Source organism: Paraphaeosphaeria sporulosa (assembly GCF_001642045.1).
Source record: "Paraphaeosphaeria sporulosa strain AP3s5-JAC2a unplaced genomic scaffold CC84scaffold_1, whole genome shotgun sequence".
Classification (NCBI taxonomy): Eukaryota; Fungi; Ascomycota; class Dothideomycetes; order Pleosporales; family Didymosphaeriaceae; genus Paraphaeosphaeria; species Paraphaeosphaeria sporulosa.
Genome location: NW_017253360.1, coordinates 5232125 through 5244952, shown reverse-complemented (window position 1 = coordinate 5244952; position 12828 = coordinate 5232125). Strand labels below are relative to the sequence as shown.

At 54.2% G+C, this 12828-nt stretch overlaps 4 protein-coding genes across 4 annotated transcripts; 2 read left to right on the top strand and 2 right to left on the bottom strand.

The window, feature by feature from the left end:
* Positions 1 to 421: 421 nt before the first annotated feature.
* CC84DRAFT_1136472 (G patch domain-containing protein 1) lies at positions 422 to 2958 on the top strand. Its single transcript, XM_018176103.1, has 2 exons — positions 422 to 891; positions 946 to 2958. The coding sequence occupies exons 1-2, from the start codon at positions 674 to 676 to the stop codon at positions 2843 to 2845; spliced, it is 2118 nt and encodes a 705-aa protein (XP_018043495.1). The 5' UTR covers positions 422 to 673; the 3' UTR covers positions 2846 to 2958.
* Positions 2959 to 4363: 1405 nt separating this feature from the next.
* CC84DRAFT_180630 (uncharacterized protein) lies at positions 4364 to 4835 on the top strand. The gene has a single exon (XM_018185486.1). The coding sequence runs from the start codon at positions 4446 to 4448 to the stop codon at positions 4779 to 4781; it is 336 nt and encodes a 111-aa protein (XP_018043494.1). The 5' UTR covers positions 4364 to 4445; the 3' UTR covers positions 4782 to 4835.
* A 186-nt stretch (positions 4836 to 5021) lies between these two features.
* CC84DRAFT_1136467 (lysyl-tRNA synthetase) lies at positions 5022 to 7414 on the bottom strand. The gene is made up of 7 exons (XM_018176102.1): positions 7257 to 7414; positions 7190 to 7209; positions 6292 to 7138; positions 5936 to 6241; positions 5406 to 5885; positions 5291 to 5359; positions 5022 to 5231 (listed from the first exon to the last, which is right to left on the bottom strand). Exons 1-7 carry the CDS (start codon positions 7366 to 7368, stop codon positions 5221 to 5223), a joined length of 1845 nt encoding a protein of 614 aa, XP_018043493.1. The 5' UTR covers positions 7369 to 7414; the 3' UTR covers positions 5022 to 5220.
* A 2271-nt stretch (positions 7415 to 9685) lies between these two features.
* Positions 9686 to 12594, bottom strand: CC84DRAFT_1136464 (CRO1 protein). Its single transcript, XM_018176101.1, has 2 exons — positions 10319 to 12594; positions 9686 to 10250 (listed from the first exon to the last, which is right to left on the bottom strand). Exons 1-2 carry the CDS (start codon positions 12558 to 12560, stop codon positions 10045 to 10047), a joined length of 2448 nt encoding a protein of 815 aa, XP_018043492.1. The 5' UTR covers positions 12561 to 12594; the 3' UTR covers positions 9686 to 10044.
* Positions 12595 to 12828: the final 234 nt, after the last annotated feature.

The window sequence follows — 12828 nt, the reverse complement described above, 5'->3', positions numbered from 1 at the left end:
TCCAACATGGAGACGCGCAGCTGTCAGGCTGTTTGCATGCCTATTTTATACCACAGCCTGCAAGCTGGCTGCTTGCTGTGCTTCCAGTGCATGCAGCCGCTCTGCACTCGACTCGCACGCTCAGGGTCTCTGCACCTCGAGCGCAACCCGGGTGCTGCAAGTCGCTCTCAGGCTAATCCAGGTACGGCGTCCGGGATATTGGCATACATCATCGCGGCCTGGGGCCAATACAGACCTGCGCGACTTTCGTGAGACGCGTCGGTCGCACCGCCGCATCTAAACTCCAGCTACGAGGCTCAGTGTGTCGCTGCTAGTATCTTCGTGCTAGTCTTGCATGTGTGACCATGTGTGTCCGTTCACTCCCTCGCCTACTGCTGATTCGGAAGACAGAGCCATGGACCTGGTGTGAACAGACCGCGATATCGTCGTCATGTACTTTGAGCAATTCCAATGATGCTTGCTTGATTACCGCTTGAACACACTCAGTTCCTCATTGTTCGTTGTTTTCCGAGCTACGGTTCGCTTACGTAACACCCAAAGTTCACAGGCGCGACTGGACATCATGCCAAGCCAATATGTCGAAACTCCATCAATGATACTCCAAGACGCCAACTCTACGATATGATCGTGCCATAGATCACTGTGTCTCCATTCACGAATCTTCGCAGCTGTCATGTCCTACAAACGCCCGAGAGCGACCTCGCCCTCTGGCGCCCAGAAGCGCCCTCGTGGTGCAGGCGCAACCCCAAGCACCATCACATTAGGCACGGAACTGCCCCCGGACGAAGATGGCGATGACGGAACTTTCGTGCCAGTCTGGAAGCAGACCGTGACCGACGAGCGCGGCCGCAGAAGGCTGCACGGTGCATTTACGGGTGGCTTCAGTGCAGGGTAAGCTACAGAGCCACTTTGGCCACGAACGTTTGACTTCTTGACTCTGCTAAGATACTTCAACACAGTTGGATCTAAAGAAGGATGGACACCCAAAGCCTTTGTCTCTTCGCGATCGAATCGCAACAAGGACACCACCCAACGCGCCGAAGATTTCATGGATGAAGAGGACAAAGCTGCAGCTGCAGAATCTCGTGAGCTCGAGACAGCTCAGTCTTTCGCAACGATTGGACGCGTTGGAGACAGTCAGAATGACGCCCTGTTCGGTCTTTTTGTGACGGAGGAGGAGACAATGGGTGTGAAGATTGCTCAAAAGATGGGTTGGCGGCGAGATCAAGGTGTAGGCCGAAAGGTCCGCAGGCCTGCTTGCTCGGATGATGCCGCGGGAGCAACAGCTCATACATTCGCCCCCAAAGACTCTCGCATGATGTCTGCCGCTCGGGAAGAAGTCAATCGCAAGGGCCTAGGGTACCAATCCGAGGCACGTCTAGGAGCGACAGAAGAGAGGGAGCCTGAGGACCGACCGATGCTCGCACTGCCATGGCTGGAAGGGCCATCCAAGACGAAAGCGCCTAAGAAGGCTGCACCGAAGAAGTCCTCGTTTGGAGTCGGCGTTCTGAACGACACAGGCTCGGACGATGAAGATCCGTATGAGCTCGGACCCAGGATCAAGTTCAACAAGTCACTGGGAAAGGACAAGAAACCCAAGAAACCAAGCAAATTCGCCAAAGCTGGAGTAGAGGGGATTGTGTTCAAGCCGAAGAAAGCGTCTGGAGAGACATCCGCACGCCCCCAGCTCTCACACGATGGCAAGCCTCCTTTGCCAGGCTTCGTCCTGGCCACACATATCATCGAATTGACGATCAAGAAGAGATACCCGCCTCCCAAGATACCCTCTGGATGGATATCGTCGAAATCTAGTGCCGAGCCAGCAAACACCAAAAGCCGACAGTCCATTTCTGATGCCGCGAGATCTTCCACTCTGGACGCGAAGGCCCGAGCATCCCTCTTAGGCGAGAAACTGCTCCCTGGGAAATCCGTGTTCGACTTCATCCCAAAAGATGTTCGAGATCGACTTGCAACCATGACTGGCAAGGTCAATCTCCCTCAAGGGCGTGGAGAAGGTGCCCCCGAGGGCTTTCAAGACCCTAACAGCACGAAGCCAAAAGACCTGTGGACGTTCGTCCCCATCCTTGACAAGGGCACCGCAGCTGCCGCTTTGGCAAAAGGCGCGACAGGCTGGATGCCCTACGCAGAAGACCCCAACAAAAGAGCCCGCTATGTCAGCTTCCTCGAACTCCGCGCCGGGCTGAAAGCCGACCTCCCAGAGCGCGCGGAGAAAGCATCCGTATCCGAGTGGGCCAAGGAGTTGCAAGAATTCGCTCACGCCGCGGAGGTCTTCAAGCCCACGACCGGTCTCATGGCCTCGCGCTTCACATCCTCGACATCAACCAGCCTGCCCGGCAGCGGCAGCGGCAGCTCCACGCCCAACGAGAACCTCCTCCGCAAACCGGCACCCAGGCCGCAAGACCCCGCAGAGCAGGCCGCAAAGTTGGGAATGTACGGCCCCATGACGCGCAGCACGTTCCCGTTTTACCCCTCGCGGCTCCTCTGCAAGCGCTTCAACGTTAAGCCCCCGCCAGACATGCCTCCCGCTGATGCTGATGTCGACGGCGCAAGCTTCGGAGGCAGAACAGAGGAAGCCGTGTCGAAGTCTGCGATGGATAAGATGGTACACGAGGTGCTGTCCAAGGGGGCGCCGGCACTGCAGAGGCCTGCGTGGATGGGCGCGACGCCAGAGGAGTCCCCGAAGGCTTCTGGGGCGAGTCCGGTAGCGCCAGAAGGAGGACATGCAACTGTGGATGTGGAGAGGAACGATGCTTTGACGCAGGAGCGGGCGCCTGAGGATGTGTTTAAAGCCATCTTCGGCGATGACGACGGCGATGACGACTGAGTGCTATGTGCTGAGGGGGAAAAGGAACAGTATGCGTATTTAATAAAAGATGTCTATCATCCCATGCCCACCCTTCGAGATTTACAGGGCAAATAGGTGGAATTAAATCAACCCTGATACCATTTCCAGTACCGACTGTCATGTGCCCTCTCCATTCCAGTCACCATCCCATCATCTAGCAAACCGTCTGTTCTACTCTCCAACACGTACCCCGCCCCCCACACCAACACTACGCTTTCCTGGACCCATCCACAGACACAATGGCACCTCTGGGCCCGGCCGCTTTTCTACCCTATATCATCTGCACGGCTATATTAGCGCTTATTAATCATCCACGACGGGCGAGGTTTGTCTTTCCTCTGCGCTCGGTATAGGATATTGCGAATACTTAGAATGGTAGTCTGAACCACCTCCGAGCAAGACGAAGTCCACTCCATATGACAACGTGCAATCAAGTGTGTATGTTGAGAGCCGATTTAAGATTTTTCGAGCAGGAGCAAGAGCCGAGCAAGGAGAGCGAGTAGAGACCGCTTCTAATTCTTGTTCTGGAGATATCGTGTGTTTCTGACCTCATGCTGGAAGCCGCTGTTTCGTTCCACCGTATAGCAAAGCAAATCAAATTGCTTGCTCCCCTTCCAACCACACATGCATCACCCTAGCCCAATGCATCTGCCCTTTCTCCCTCTCCACCCACAGACACCATGACCACGCCCTCTTTCTCCACCGCCGCTACCGTAGCCCTCATCGCCATCACACTCATGTAGATCCTGCTATACCACAGAAGTGTGGCGGTCATGTTTCGTCTGCGCTGGGAATGGAAGGGAAGGTGCTTGGCTCATAGTACGCTACAAGAGCAGTATGACTGATTCTTTGTCCGGAAGATGCAGTTAATCATTTACATCCGACGCATTTTACAAAGTGTAGGATGTAGAACAGCAGCACATATGCATCGGGTCGAAGAAACCTCTCGATCTGAGTAGAGCTACATATGTATTCCAGACACTGGTACCAGATGACGGTAGATGTCATATCTCGTGTCCTCCAAGGGCACCCAAATCCGAGATAGCGACGGACATGTATCAGGAGCCAAATAGTCTTCGGCCATCTTCCAAAGTTTGATTCGGCACGATGTATCAAGTTACTTTGCGACGCGGCAGCACCCAATAACCAATTATCTGACGGCCAGCTGCACTTGCGGCGTGCCTTGTTTGGCCGCACACTATCTTTGCAGAGACATCACACTCTGCAGCAGCTACTCCCACACCTCTATCCCCATCCGGCCCAGAAGCAGAAAACCACTCATTCCCATCCGCCAACTTCCGGAATACCACTATCAGCTCCTGTTCTCCGTCCCCTCACCCACACATCCCGTGGTCCATTTCAGACTCTTGTATTCAGTCAGCACGCGACCAAGTCAAGCATTCTCTTTCGTGCATGTGGCGCTTGGAATTCTCATTCGACCAGCCAAAGGCAGTGCCTAAAATTACACGTTTCAATTCAACTAACTTATGTTTAACTTCACAAGCATAGATAGAGAGAGATCAAGCCAAGGCAATCAGCTTGCTACATATACAACTGCTCTTGATACAAAGTGGCATTAATGGACGGGACGCTAAAGACTTTCTGCCTACGAAACCACTGCGTGGTTTTTTTACTAGTCTTGCCGGAAACTCCACGTCCAAAGCAAGCCACCGGCTCCAATGGCTTCGGGTTCGAAGAAGCAAGACTCGAAACTCTGCTGAAAAATTCCAGGGAGGGAGGGATTCGATATGCATCTCTCTCTCATACTCTGGTAGTCGAAAAACGCGGGCCACAACGTGCAATGCATTCGATGACATGCATGCGTTCTAACGAGCGTGAAATACGAGGACTAGTTTTTTTTTCTTTCTTTACCTTTCTCCTCGTGTCATCATATGAGCCGCATTCTAGGATTTGAGATAAACATGATATGCGAAAGGCGGAGGGTTTCTGCACGGAGGCAGGGTGCGTGTGTTCGGGCATGCGTGTTTCAGGCATGGACAGAACGTGGGTACGGGTTTTGGCAGACATTCGTGCCGAGGAAGTTGGCTTGATGTAAACGTAGCTAGGAGGGGGAAGGTTTGGCCATGGGACTGCGAGGGTGGGAGTTCACACGGTAGCTTTGCTGGGTGTGAATGTAGCACACCTGAGCCAAGTGCTGCAGCGCATCCGGCGCATGTCATCTTGAACTTTGAAACGTTGATATTTGTTTGCGCTCGAATACTCGCCAACTCTGACTCAGTCACGATGCCCACAGGCCAAATGGCCTTACACAAGCACATTTGCCTCGACTTCACACATATCTGGTATTGCACCCCTAAAGGGTCCCCCATCACGAGCTTCACCTCGTCCAGCGTTTATTTATGGGCTACCACAAATTAGCTATCACAGAGAACAGCGTAGATCGAACAACATCGAAGTACGTACGGATTCCTTCCTCGGGCTTTGGCTCGATGCCGACGACCTCCGCTGCTGTCTTCTTCTGCTCTTCCACATCTGGCCAATGTTAGCGGGATCTTCATGGGAATAATATGTGTCTTACCCTTCATGAACGGGAAGGTAAGAACCTCCTTGATCGAGTAGTGATCAGTAAGGAACATGACCAGCCGGTCAATACCCATTCCCCAACCACCGGTAGGCGGCAAACCGTACTCGAGCGCCTGGCAGAACGTCTCATCAATGAGCTGCGCCTCGTCATCGCCCTGCGCCTTCTGGCTGGCCTGCTCCTCGAACCGCATGCGCTGGTCGAAGGGGTCGTTCAACTCAGTGTATGCGTTGCAGATCTCCTTCTTGCAGACGAAAGCCTCGAAACGCTCGCAGAGACCGGGGATCGAGCGATGGTACTTGGCGAGCGGGGACATGATTTCAGGGTGGCCCATGATGAAGGTGGGGCTGATGGCGGTCTCTTCGATGAATTCGCCGACGAGCTTGTCAATCATGCGGCTGGCGGTCAGAGGGGGTGAACACTCAACGTTCATCTTCTTCAGCACGTTGCGTAGGAATTGGTTTGCCTCGTCGGTGTCTAGTACAATTAGGTCGATTCTCGATTGGATCTGCAAGGGCTTCACTTACGAAGAGTGTCTGCAGGAGGGAACTTCTCTCCCGTCGCCTTCTCCAACTCGGGTATCATCTCGACACGACGCCATGGCCTCTCCCAGTTGACCTCGAACACCTCACCGCTCTGAGTGTGATACTGCGTCTTGTATGATCCCTTGATCGAGTATACGAGCTCACTGACTAGCTCTTCGGTCATGTCCATCGTGTCGTACATGTCTGCGAACGCCTGGTAGAACTCGCATGTAGTGAACTCGGGGTTGTGGGTCAGGTCGATGCCCTCGTTTCGGAACTGACGGCCGATCTCGTAGACCCGCTCCAAGCCTGCGAGGAAATCAGTAAACTCCCTTCAGACGGACGGTTTGCGATCTCACCTCCTACCACAAGCTCCTTCAGGTACAACTCCGGCGCGATTCTCATGTAAAGTTCCATTCCGAGTTCGTTGTGGAAGGTCTTGAAGGGTCTCGCAGTAGCGCCACCCGCGATCTTGTTCATCATAGGAGTCTGGACTTCCAAGAAATCCCTTGTATCGAAGTAATTCCTGATGTACTTGACGATCTTAGTCCTCGTGATCAGCGTCTCCCGGGTAGCGTCGTTCATGGCAAGGTCAAGGAACCGCTGTCGGTACCGCTGCTCCTGGTCCTTGAATCCGTAGTATTCGGTCGGCAGCTGGCGCAGGCAGGGCGACAGGAGGAGGATTTCCTTTGCGAAGATACTGAGCTCTCCGTCGCCGCCCTTCTTGGGTGCTGTTCGGCCCGGGAAACCCACCACGCCGACCCAGTCGCCGCGGCGCAACAGTTCATGGGGCTGCTGGTCCCATGGTGCAGACTCGCTGGCATTCTCCTTCTGGCACATGATTTGAAGCGTGACGCCTTCGGCCTTGCAGACGTAGAAGCGCAGGGAGGTGGACGAGACTCGCATTGACATGATTCTGACACCGACGCGGATCTCCTTATCCTCTTCAACCTGGCCCCTGGTCAAGTGCTTGAAATCCTCGACATACTGCGGAAGCTTGTAGTTGACGTGGAACTTGTGCGGGTACGGGTTGGGCTGCTTCGTCTGGCGCAATTGGTTCACGGCTCGGCTGCGGATCTCGAAGTATTGGTTGGGGTTCAGCTCCTCCTCTCCGGCTCCGGCAGCGGCTGCCTTCTCCTTCTTCGGCTGCACTGGCAGCGTCGCCTGCTTCGCGGCCTTGGCCTTCTTCTTCTCCTCTGTCTCGCGCTGTTGATCGCTTTAGCATTCTTGTTTGGGGGGCGTGTTGCAGCAACGGACCTGCTTCTGGCGGCGCTTGACTGGGACGGATTAGCGAGATCTGGGTCAATTGGGACCATCCTCTTACGCTCAGACTTGGAGATCATCTCGCCGGTGACAGGGTCCTTGTGCAAGTTCTCGGCGGCGCTCTGAGCCGCAGGCGCAGCGGCGGACTGCTCGGCGGGCTGTTGGTCAGCCATGGTTGCGACGACTGGAATTGTGTTGCGGTCGTGTGCCTTCTCTTTGACTCTTTGGGCGAAATAAATTTGGTGGGGGAGTCAGTCACACCCCGCCAACGCCAAGCCCGGCAAAACCGATGTTCCGTCCATTCCCTGGACTCTTGACTCCGTCTTGCGCGGTGAGTCAAGCTCAGCAATACGCAATTCATATCGGAGAATCACTTCGAGTCTGGGCAGCCAAGCTCAGAACAACGAATCAAAGCGTGTAGAACTTGAATTGACTCAACCACGGCATGTGTCGCAGATGGTCAAAGCCCCATGCCAATGGAGAATCCGCAGCCTGCCCATCAAGAGCAATCACGAGCGACGAGTTGAGCTGCGGTCACCTCTAAAATCTAATACGATCTGCCTTGCTCACTGGCCACAGTGGCGTCTTTTTGAGGCCTAATAGGTCCAGATGTCACCTAAGGTACGGATACAAAGTCAGTGTGAGTTAAGACAGGGTGGTGTATGTCTCAACGTGCTTTTCCAAATTTTATTCACTTTGTACACGCTGGTTTGCTCAACGGAGCGGATCCAGAGACTCGGTTCTCACGACTTCTTCCAGCATATCTGATCTTTCTCTTGACTCAACCAGGGCAATCATTAGCAACAGCACCCGTAATAGCAGGCGCATGTACACAGTTTGAGCGCTGGCCTATAACCTAATGACTCTCCCCCCGCTATTTGCGAGGAAGACCGAGAACCCTGAGTCGAATAGCTCCATCAAGATGGCGATGTGATCGAACCTTGAACTTCGCCATCATAGAGGAATGGCTTACATGACAATGGCTTTCTCGCGTCTATCAACTGATTTGTTGTTGCACTCCGGTTATAGTTTGCCAGATCGAATGCCTGTTCATCGGTGTGCCTCACAATCGCTTTCCACAGTAGCGAGCGGACGATCTGTTGTGTCGCCTTCGCGGTCTTGACGTTACTGTAGACGTGGCCGTATGTTTGGATCAGTGTCTTGAGGGTACAATCGTTGTGCAGTCGGACGCATTTCTTGCTGTCAACACTGCATATGATGTCCGGTAATCTAGTTCCTCCCGGATCTACATCCTGTGACCAGTCAATATCCATCACCCTAATGACCATGGTGTCTACCCAGTCACCCATCCATGGTTCGTACCAGTCTTTTCCGAAAGGCGAACGACGCCTAAAGGTTCCAGGCAAGCGAATCGTGAAGACGTGCAAATCATGCGACGGCACGGGCACCCAGCTCTAGAGTAAGGTCGTCTGAATGAGGTCATTGACGCAGAGGACGGATACGAAGAACGGGGGAGAAAGCAAGGACCGGAGACTGCGACCCTGGAGGCTTGCAATGATTTCGCCACTACCACAAATCTGGACGAGTGGTGCCGAAAGAAGGAAGTCGCAGACAGGAAATTTGAAAGCATGCGACGGATCATATGAGCCCCGCCTGCGCTCGAATCTCCCGCACGCCCTTCAACGAGGGAGCGCGGCGTGTTCTTTTTGCACTGCGTTCCAGCCACGGCTGGTGCACCTGCGCAATCTTGCGTTCGATACCCGTGAACAGACCCCCGGAACCAACGGCCCGGCTCGTGCTGCATCATGTCACTCTTCTTTTCTTATGGTGGCAGCTCCATATGAGGCGTTCTTGCCAGTTCTCGGTGCAGGACACATACGCTAGTCGATTGATTGGATTTCCTTTCATGGGCTCCATCGGCAAATTGTGGTTTACGTGATACCCAGCTACCTACCAAGTAGTCAATGGCGCCCTGCTGAAGCTTATGACAGGCTATCATGCCAGGAAGCCGAAGCGCAAACCAAAAGAAAAGATATCCACACAAATCTAAATTTCATTCGTCAATCTCCATGTACTCACTACTACTCAATCCTTGCCCAGATCACCTGCAGCATGCAAGCGTGGGAAGTAAACTAGAGCGAAACTGACGTACGGGTGCCACGGTACCTGAGATGTTGCAGGAATCTTCCCACTATATCATCTCAACATTTCCTTTGGATAAGAAACCCCCCTCCCCTAACCAGAGTTTCGTGTAGTGTGGACTTCTCGATTGATGTACCTTTGCCGGTCGCTTCCTCGCACATGTGTTAAATGCGCAGTGGTCGCAGTATAGTGTACGGGTTCCGGTTCCCTGCCAGGTCAACCGTGCTATCAGCGAGCATCCGATAGCTACTTAGTGGTACATATGTGCATGTACGGATGGCGCTGTAGAATTGACGCTCCTTGCAGCGGACCTTACTATGAATACTCACGTAGGATTATCGCACCATAGGTATACAATGGTAAAATGGATTGAGTTACTACAGGGTTAGATTTGCCTAGTTCTGTATAGTAAAAGAATACTTTTGGGGGGACCACTATCGAGAGGGGACTGCAATGAGTGGCATGCTGTTCCGAATGCTCGTGGACCATCTTGCCTTTCCACCCTCGAGCTTCCTGATTGCATCTGAATGCCATTGATGGATCGCATGTCTGAGCGTATTCTTGATCCAGTATTGTTTCAGGCGTACAGTCGATTCTTGTGGCACATCGCAACAAAAATGCCTTGATATGTAGGGAATCTCAAATCATCAGTCACGTGAGTCGATGTCGTTTCGTGTCATAGCCACGCTATCCCTGCTTCCAACCCAAGCTTTTCCCAATCTTCACATCAATTTCTTTCAACCAGCTCACGTCTGCCCCAGCAGAATCTTCAATGTCTCCACCCCCAGCCCAAGCACAACCTGACTCCTACTTTCCTTAAGCAGCGCCTTGAGCGCGCCCTCGCCGCCCTTCGCCTTCACAGCATCAATACCCTTGGGCCCGATATCGACGACCTCGCGCACGCAGGTGACGCCACGGTGGCGGATGTCTTCGCTTTCGTCGCGGCAGAGGCCTGTGAGGAGTATCAGTACAAACATAACCGGAAAGAAAGAGCAGGGGATAGTGGAAAGGAAAACCTACCAAGCAAGAAATCCACCCCTCTCTCCAACTTAAGGAGCTCCAACACCGCCAGATCAATCGATAGCAGCATCGCCAGTGCACCGCCCGCCGCACTCCGCGTCGGCGCATCTTCGACATCCGTTAGCGCACACAGCAAATGCAACCTCTTTCCGGCGCGAGGGCTCCCGTCAGCGAATTTCTCCGCGCACACCGGGCTCGCCATGAGATTGCACAGCAGCTCTGTGCTAGCTCTACGCAGCATCGCGTTTGGGCTCAGTAGGAGGTCGTCGACGACAGTGTCGAAGGCGGCGCGGATGATGGCGTCCTGGGTGGGTGTATCCATGGAAGCGAGGTTCGTGAGCGCGAGGAGGGACTCGAAGGCGTGGAGTTGCCAGGTTGAGGACTCGCTTTGAGAGAGGAGAGATATGAGGGGACGGAGGACGGAGTGGGAGGGGAAGGCTTGGGTGAAGGTGTGGAGGGGGTTCGTGGAGATCAGGATGCGGGAGAGGGCTTGCGCGGCTTGGGGCGCGGCGGTTGGGGGGTATTTGTCGGAGTGGGGAGAGGAGGTGATGGTGTCGTAGATCTGGACGAGCAGCTTTATGGCGCCCTGTTGGGCGAGGGTTGGACGCGATTTGGCGTCTTTGGAGAGGGAGAGGAGGATGGAGGTTGTGTGTGAGAGGGCGGCTGGTGAAGCTTTCTTAGAGATGCCAACGAGCAGGGGGACGATGCCGGCTTCAAGGAGGCGTTTACAGCGTACGGTAGTGTGGGCTTCGTCCAGTAATGGATCTGGTGCACTAGGCTTCTGCACGTTTGCATATGCTTTGAGTTGTGCCATGCGCTTCTCTTCTTCAGATTGGATGGGCGGGTACGCGGTCAGGTTTACGAAGATGTTAAGTCCGCCAAAGACAATGTTCGGAGACGTAGAGGCGTCCTTCATGCTGTCGATGAGGCGCTTGAGGAACTTTGGGGATCTGGAGAGGTCCTCGCGGACTTTGGGTTGTAGAGACGCATACGCAAGGCCTTCGATACTATCTTGCTTGCCAGCTGCGTCGGAGGAAATGACCATGCTCTTGAAGCTCGCTATGAGGTCCTCTTGGTCCACCTTCCCAGGCGTCACAATTTGGGGACCGTCGGCAGTCACCTGTTCTTCGCCGAGCTTGACGAGGACGAGAGCGGCGAGGTTGGCCCGCTTCTTGTCAGGGCAGCTAGCGACGTGATCCTCGAGCCATGACCTGCAATGCCGATTGATGGCTTCGCGGCAGTTCTTGTCAATGCACGCCGCACTGATGAGTTCCAGCGCCGACTGTTCGAGCTTGGTACTATTCTTGCCTTCGACAAGAGGGACGAGTGTACTGACAAAACCTTCTGACAGGAACAATTGTGCCGCGGCCTGCACGGTGATGGGAAATATGGCGGCTGCAGCTGAGAATGCGATGACCAGCTCATCAGCAATTGACTTCTGGACCCGGTTGATGACGAACTTGGAGACGAGATCCTGGGCTGTGGTAGGTGCCAATTCGAAAAGCTTGATCGTAGCCAGCGTCGCCTGGCTGCGCAAGCTATTCGGAAGCCGGATGTCAAGGCTCGCGAGGATAACATCGAAGCTGTCCGCATCGATGATTCCATGCAAGTCCTGTGCATGATGGGCCAACAGCTGCGCAACGCCTTTCATAGCGCGTTCCGGATGTTCGAGGGCTTCCTCCATCATCATAGCCAGACTGAGCATGAAGACATCCCGGTGGCCCTGCACAAAGGCCTCGTCGCTTTCCCAAATGGCGCGGTTGAGAAGCACCTTGAGCAAGCCATCGATACTGTCGTCTCCGCGCTCGAATAACTCATAGTACGCCTGCGTGGGATGCTCCTTCACGAAGGCCGCGAGCCACCGCTGCGCTCCCACATGCATCAGCAGCTCCCCGGTGACCTGGTCCAAGAGATCTTCCTCGCCCTTGAAATTGTACAGAATCTCCATCGCCTGCTCCGCCTCTTTCTCACCCAGGCCCTTGGCTCTGATGAGCTTCAACGCCTCGTCGCCATCCGCTTCATCCCTACTCTTGACCCACGCTTTACACACACCTAGCAACTCGCTCTTCTCTTCTTCTTCCTTGAGCGCAACCCAGGTCTGTTTGACTAGCGGATGTTCCGGCGCGATGGTCGTGGCTTCCCGCAATTGACGCGCCGCGTCTGACAATTTACCTGAATTGATGCACGCTCTAGCTAGCTGTGCGAGCTGTATAGCCCGGTCTGCCTCGGAAGACGAGGACATGGTGGGTGAATGGGTGGTGTGGTGACATGTTAAGAGAGGAGAGGAGACACGACGTTGTTCCAATGCCAATGGATGCTCGAAGTGGACCCGCACGTGGAGAGTGCGGAAGCGCACGGGCCCCGCCTAGAAGCCCACTAGAACGTTGGACGTTTTACGATGCCGCAATCGTACGTCTTCGAGACTGATGATTTCACTGGTGGCAGTCGCAGTTGGACAAGAAATCCTGTGAGCGTGCAATGTCTTTTGTCATTATTAATACAAGTCGTGA

Coding starts and splice junctions, on each gene's coding strand:
- CC84DRAFT_1136472 (XM_018176103.1), top strand. CDS start 674: ATGTCCTACAAACGCCCGAGAGCGACCTCGCCCTCTGGCGCCCAGAAG. Junction 892..945: donor ACGGGTGGCTTCAGTGCAGG/GTAAGCTACAGA, acceptor GACTCTGCTAAG/ATACTTCAACACAGTTGGAT.
- CC84DRAFT_180630 (XM_018185486.1), top strand. CDS start 4,446: ATGGACGGGACGCTAAAGACTTTCTGCCTACGAAACCACTGCGTGGTT.
- CC84DRAFT_1136467 (XM_018176102.1), bottom strand. CDS start 7,368: ATGGCTGACCAACAGCCCGCCGAGCAGTCCGCCGCTGCGCCTGCGGCT. Junction 7,139..7,189: donor TCAAGCGCCGCCAGAAGCAG/GTCCGTTGCTGC, acceptor AGCGATCAACAG/CGCGAGACAGAGGAGAAGAA. Junction 6,242..6,291: donor GAAGGAGCTTGTGGTAGGAG/GTGAGATCGCAA, acceptor ATTTCCTCGCAG/GCTTGGAGCGGGTCTACGAG.
- CC84DRAFT_1136464 (XM_018176101.1), bottom strand. CDS start 12,560: ATGTCCTCGTCTTCCGAGGCAGACCGGGCTATACAGCTCGCACAGCTA. Junction 10,251..10,318: donor AGGGGTGGATTTCTTGCTTG/GTAGGTTTTCCT, acceptor TACTCCTCACAG/GCCTCTGCCGCGACGAAAGC.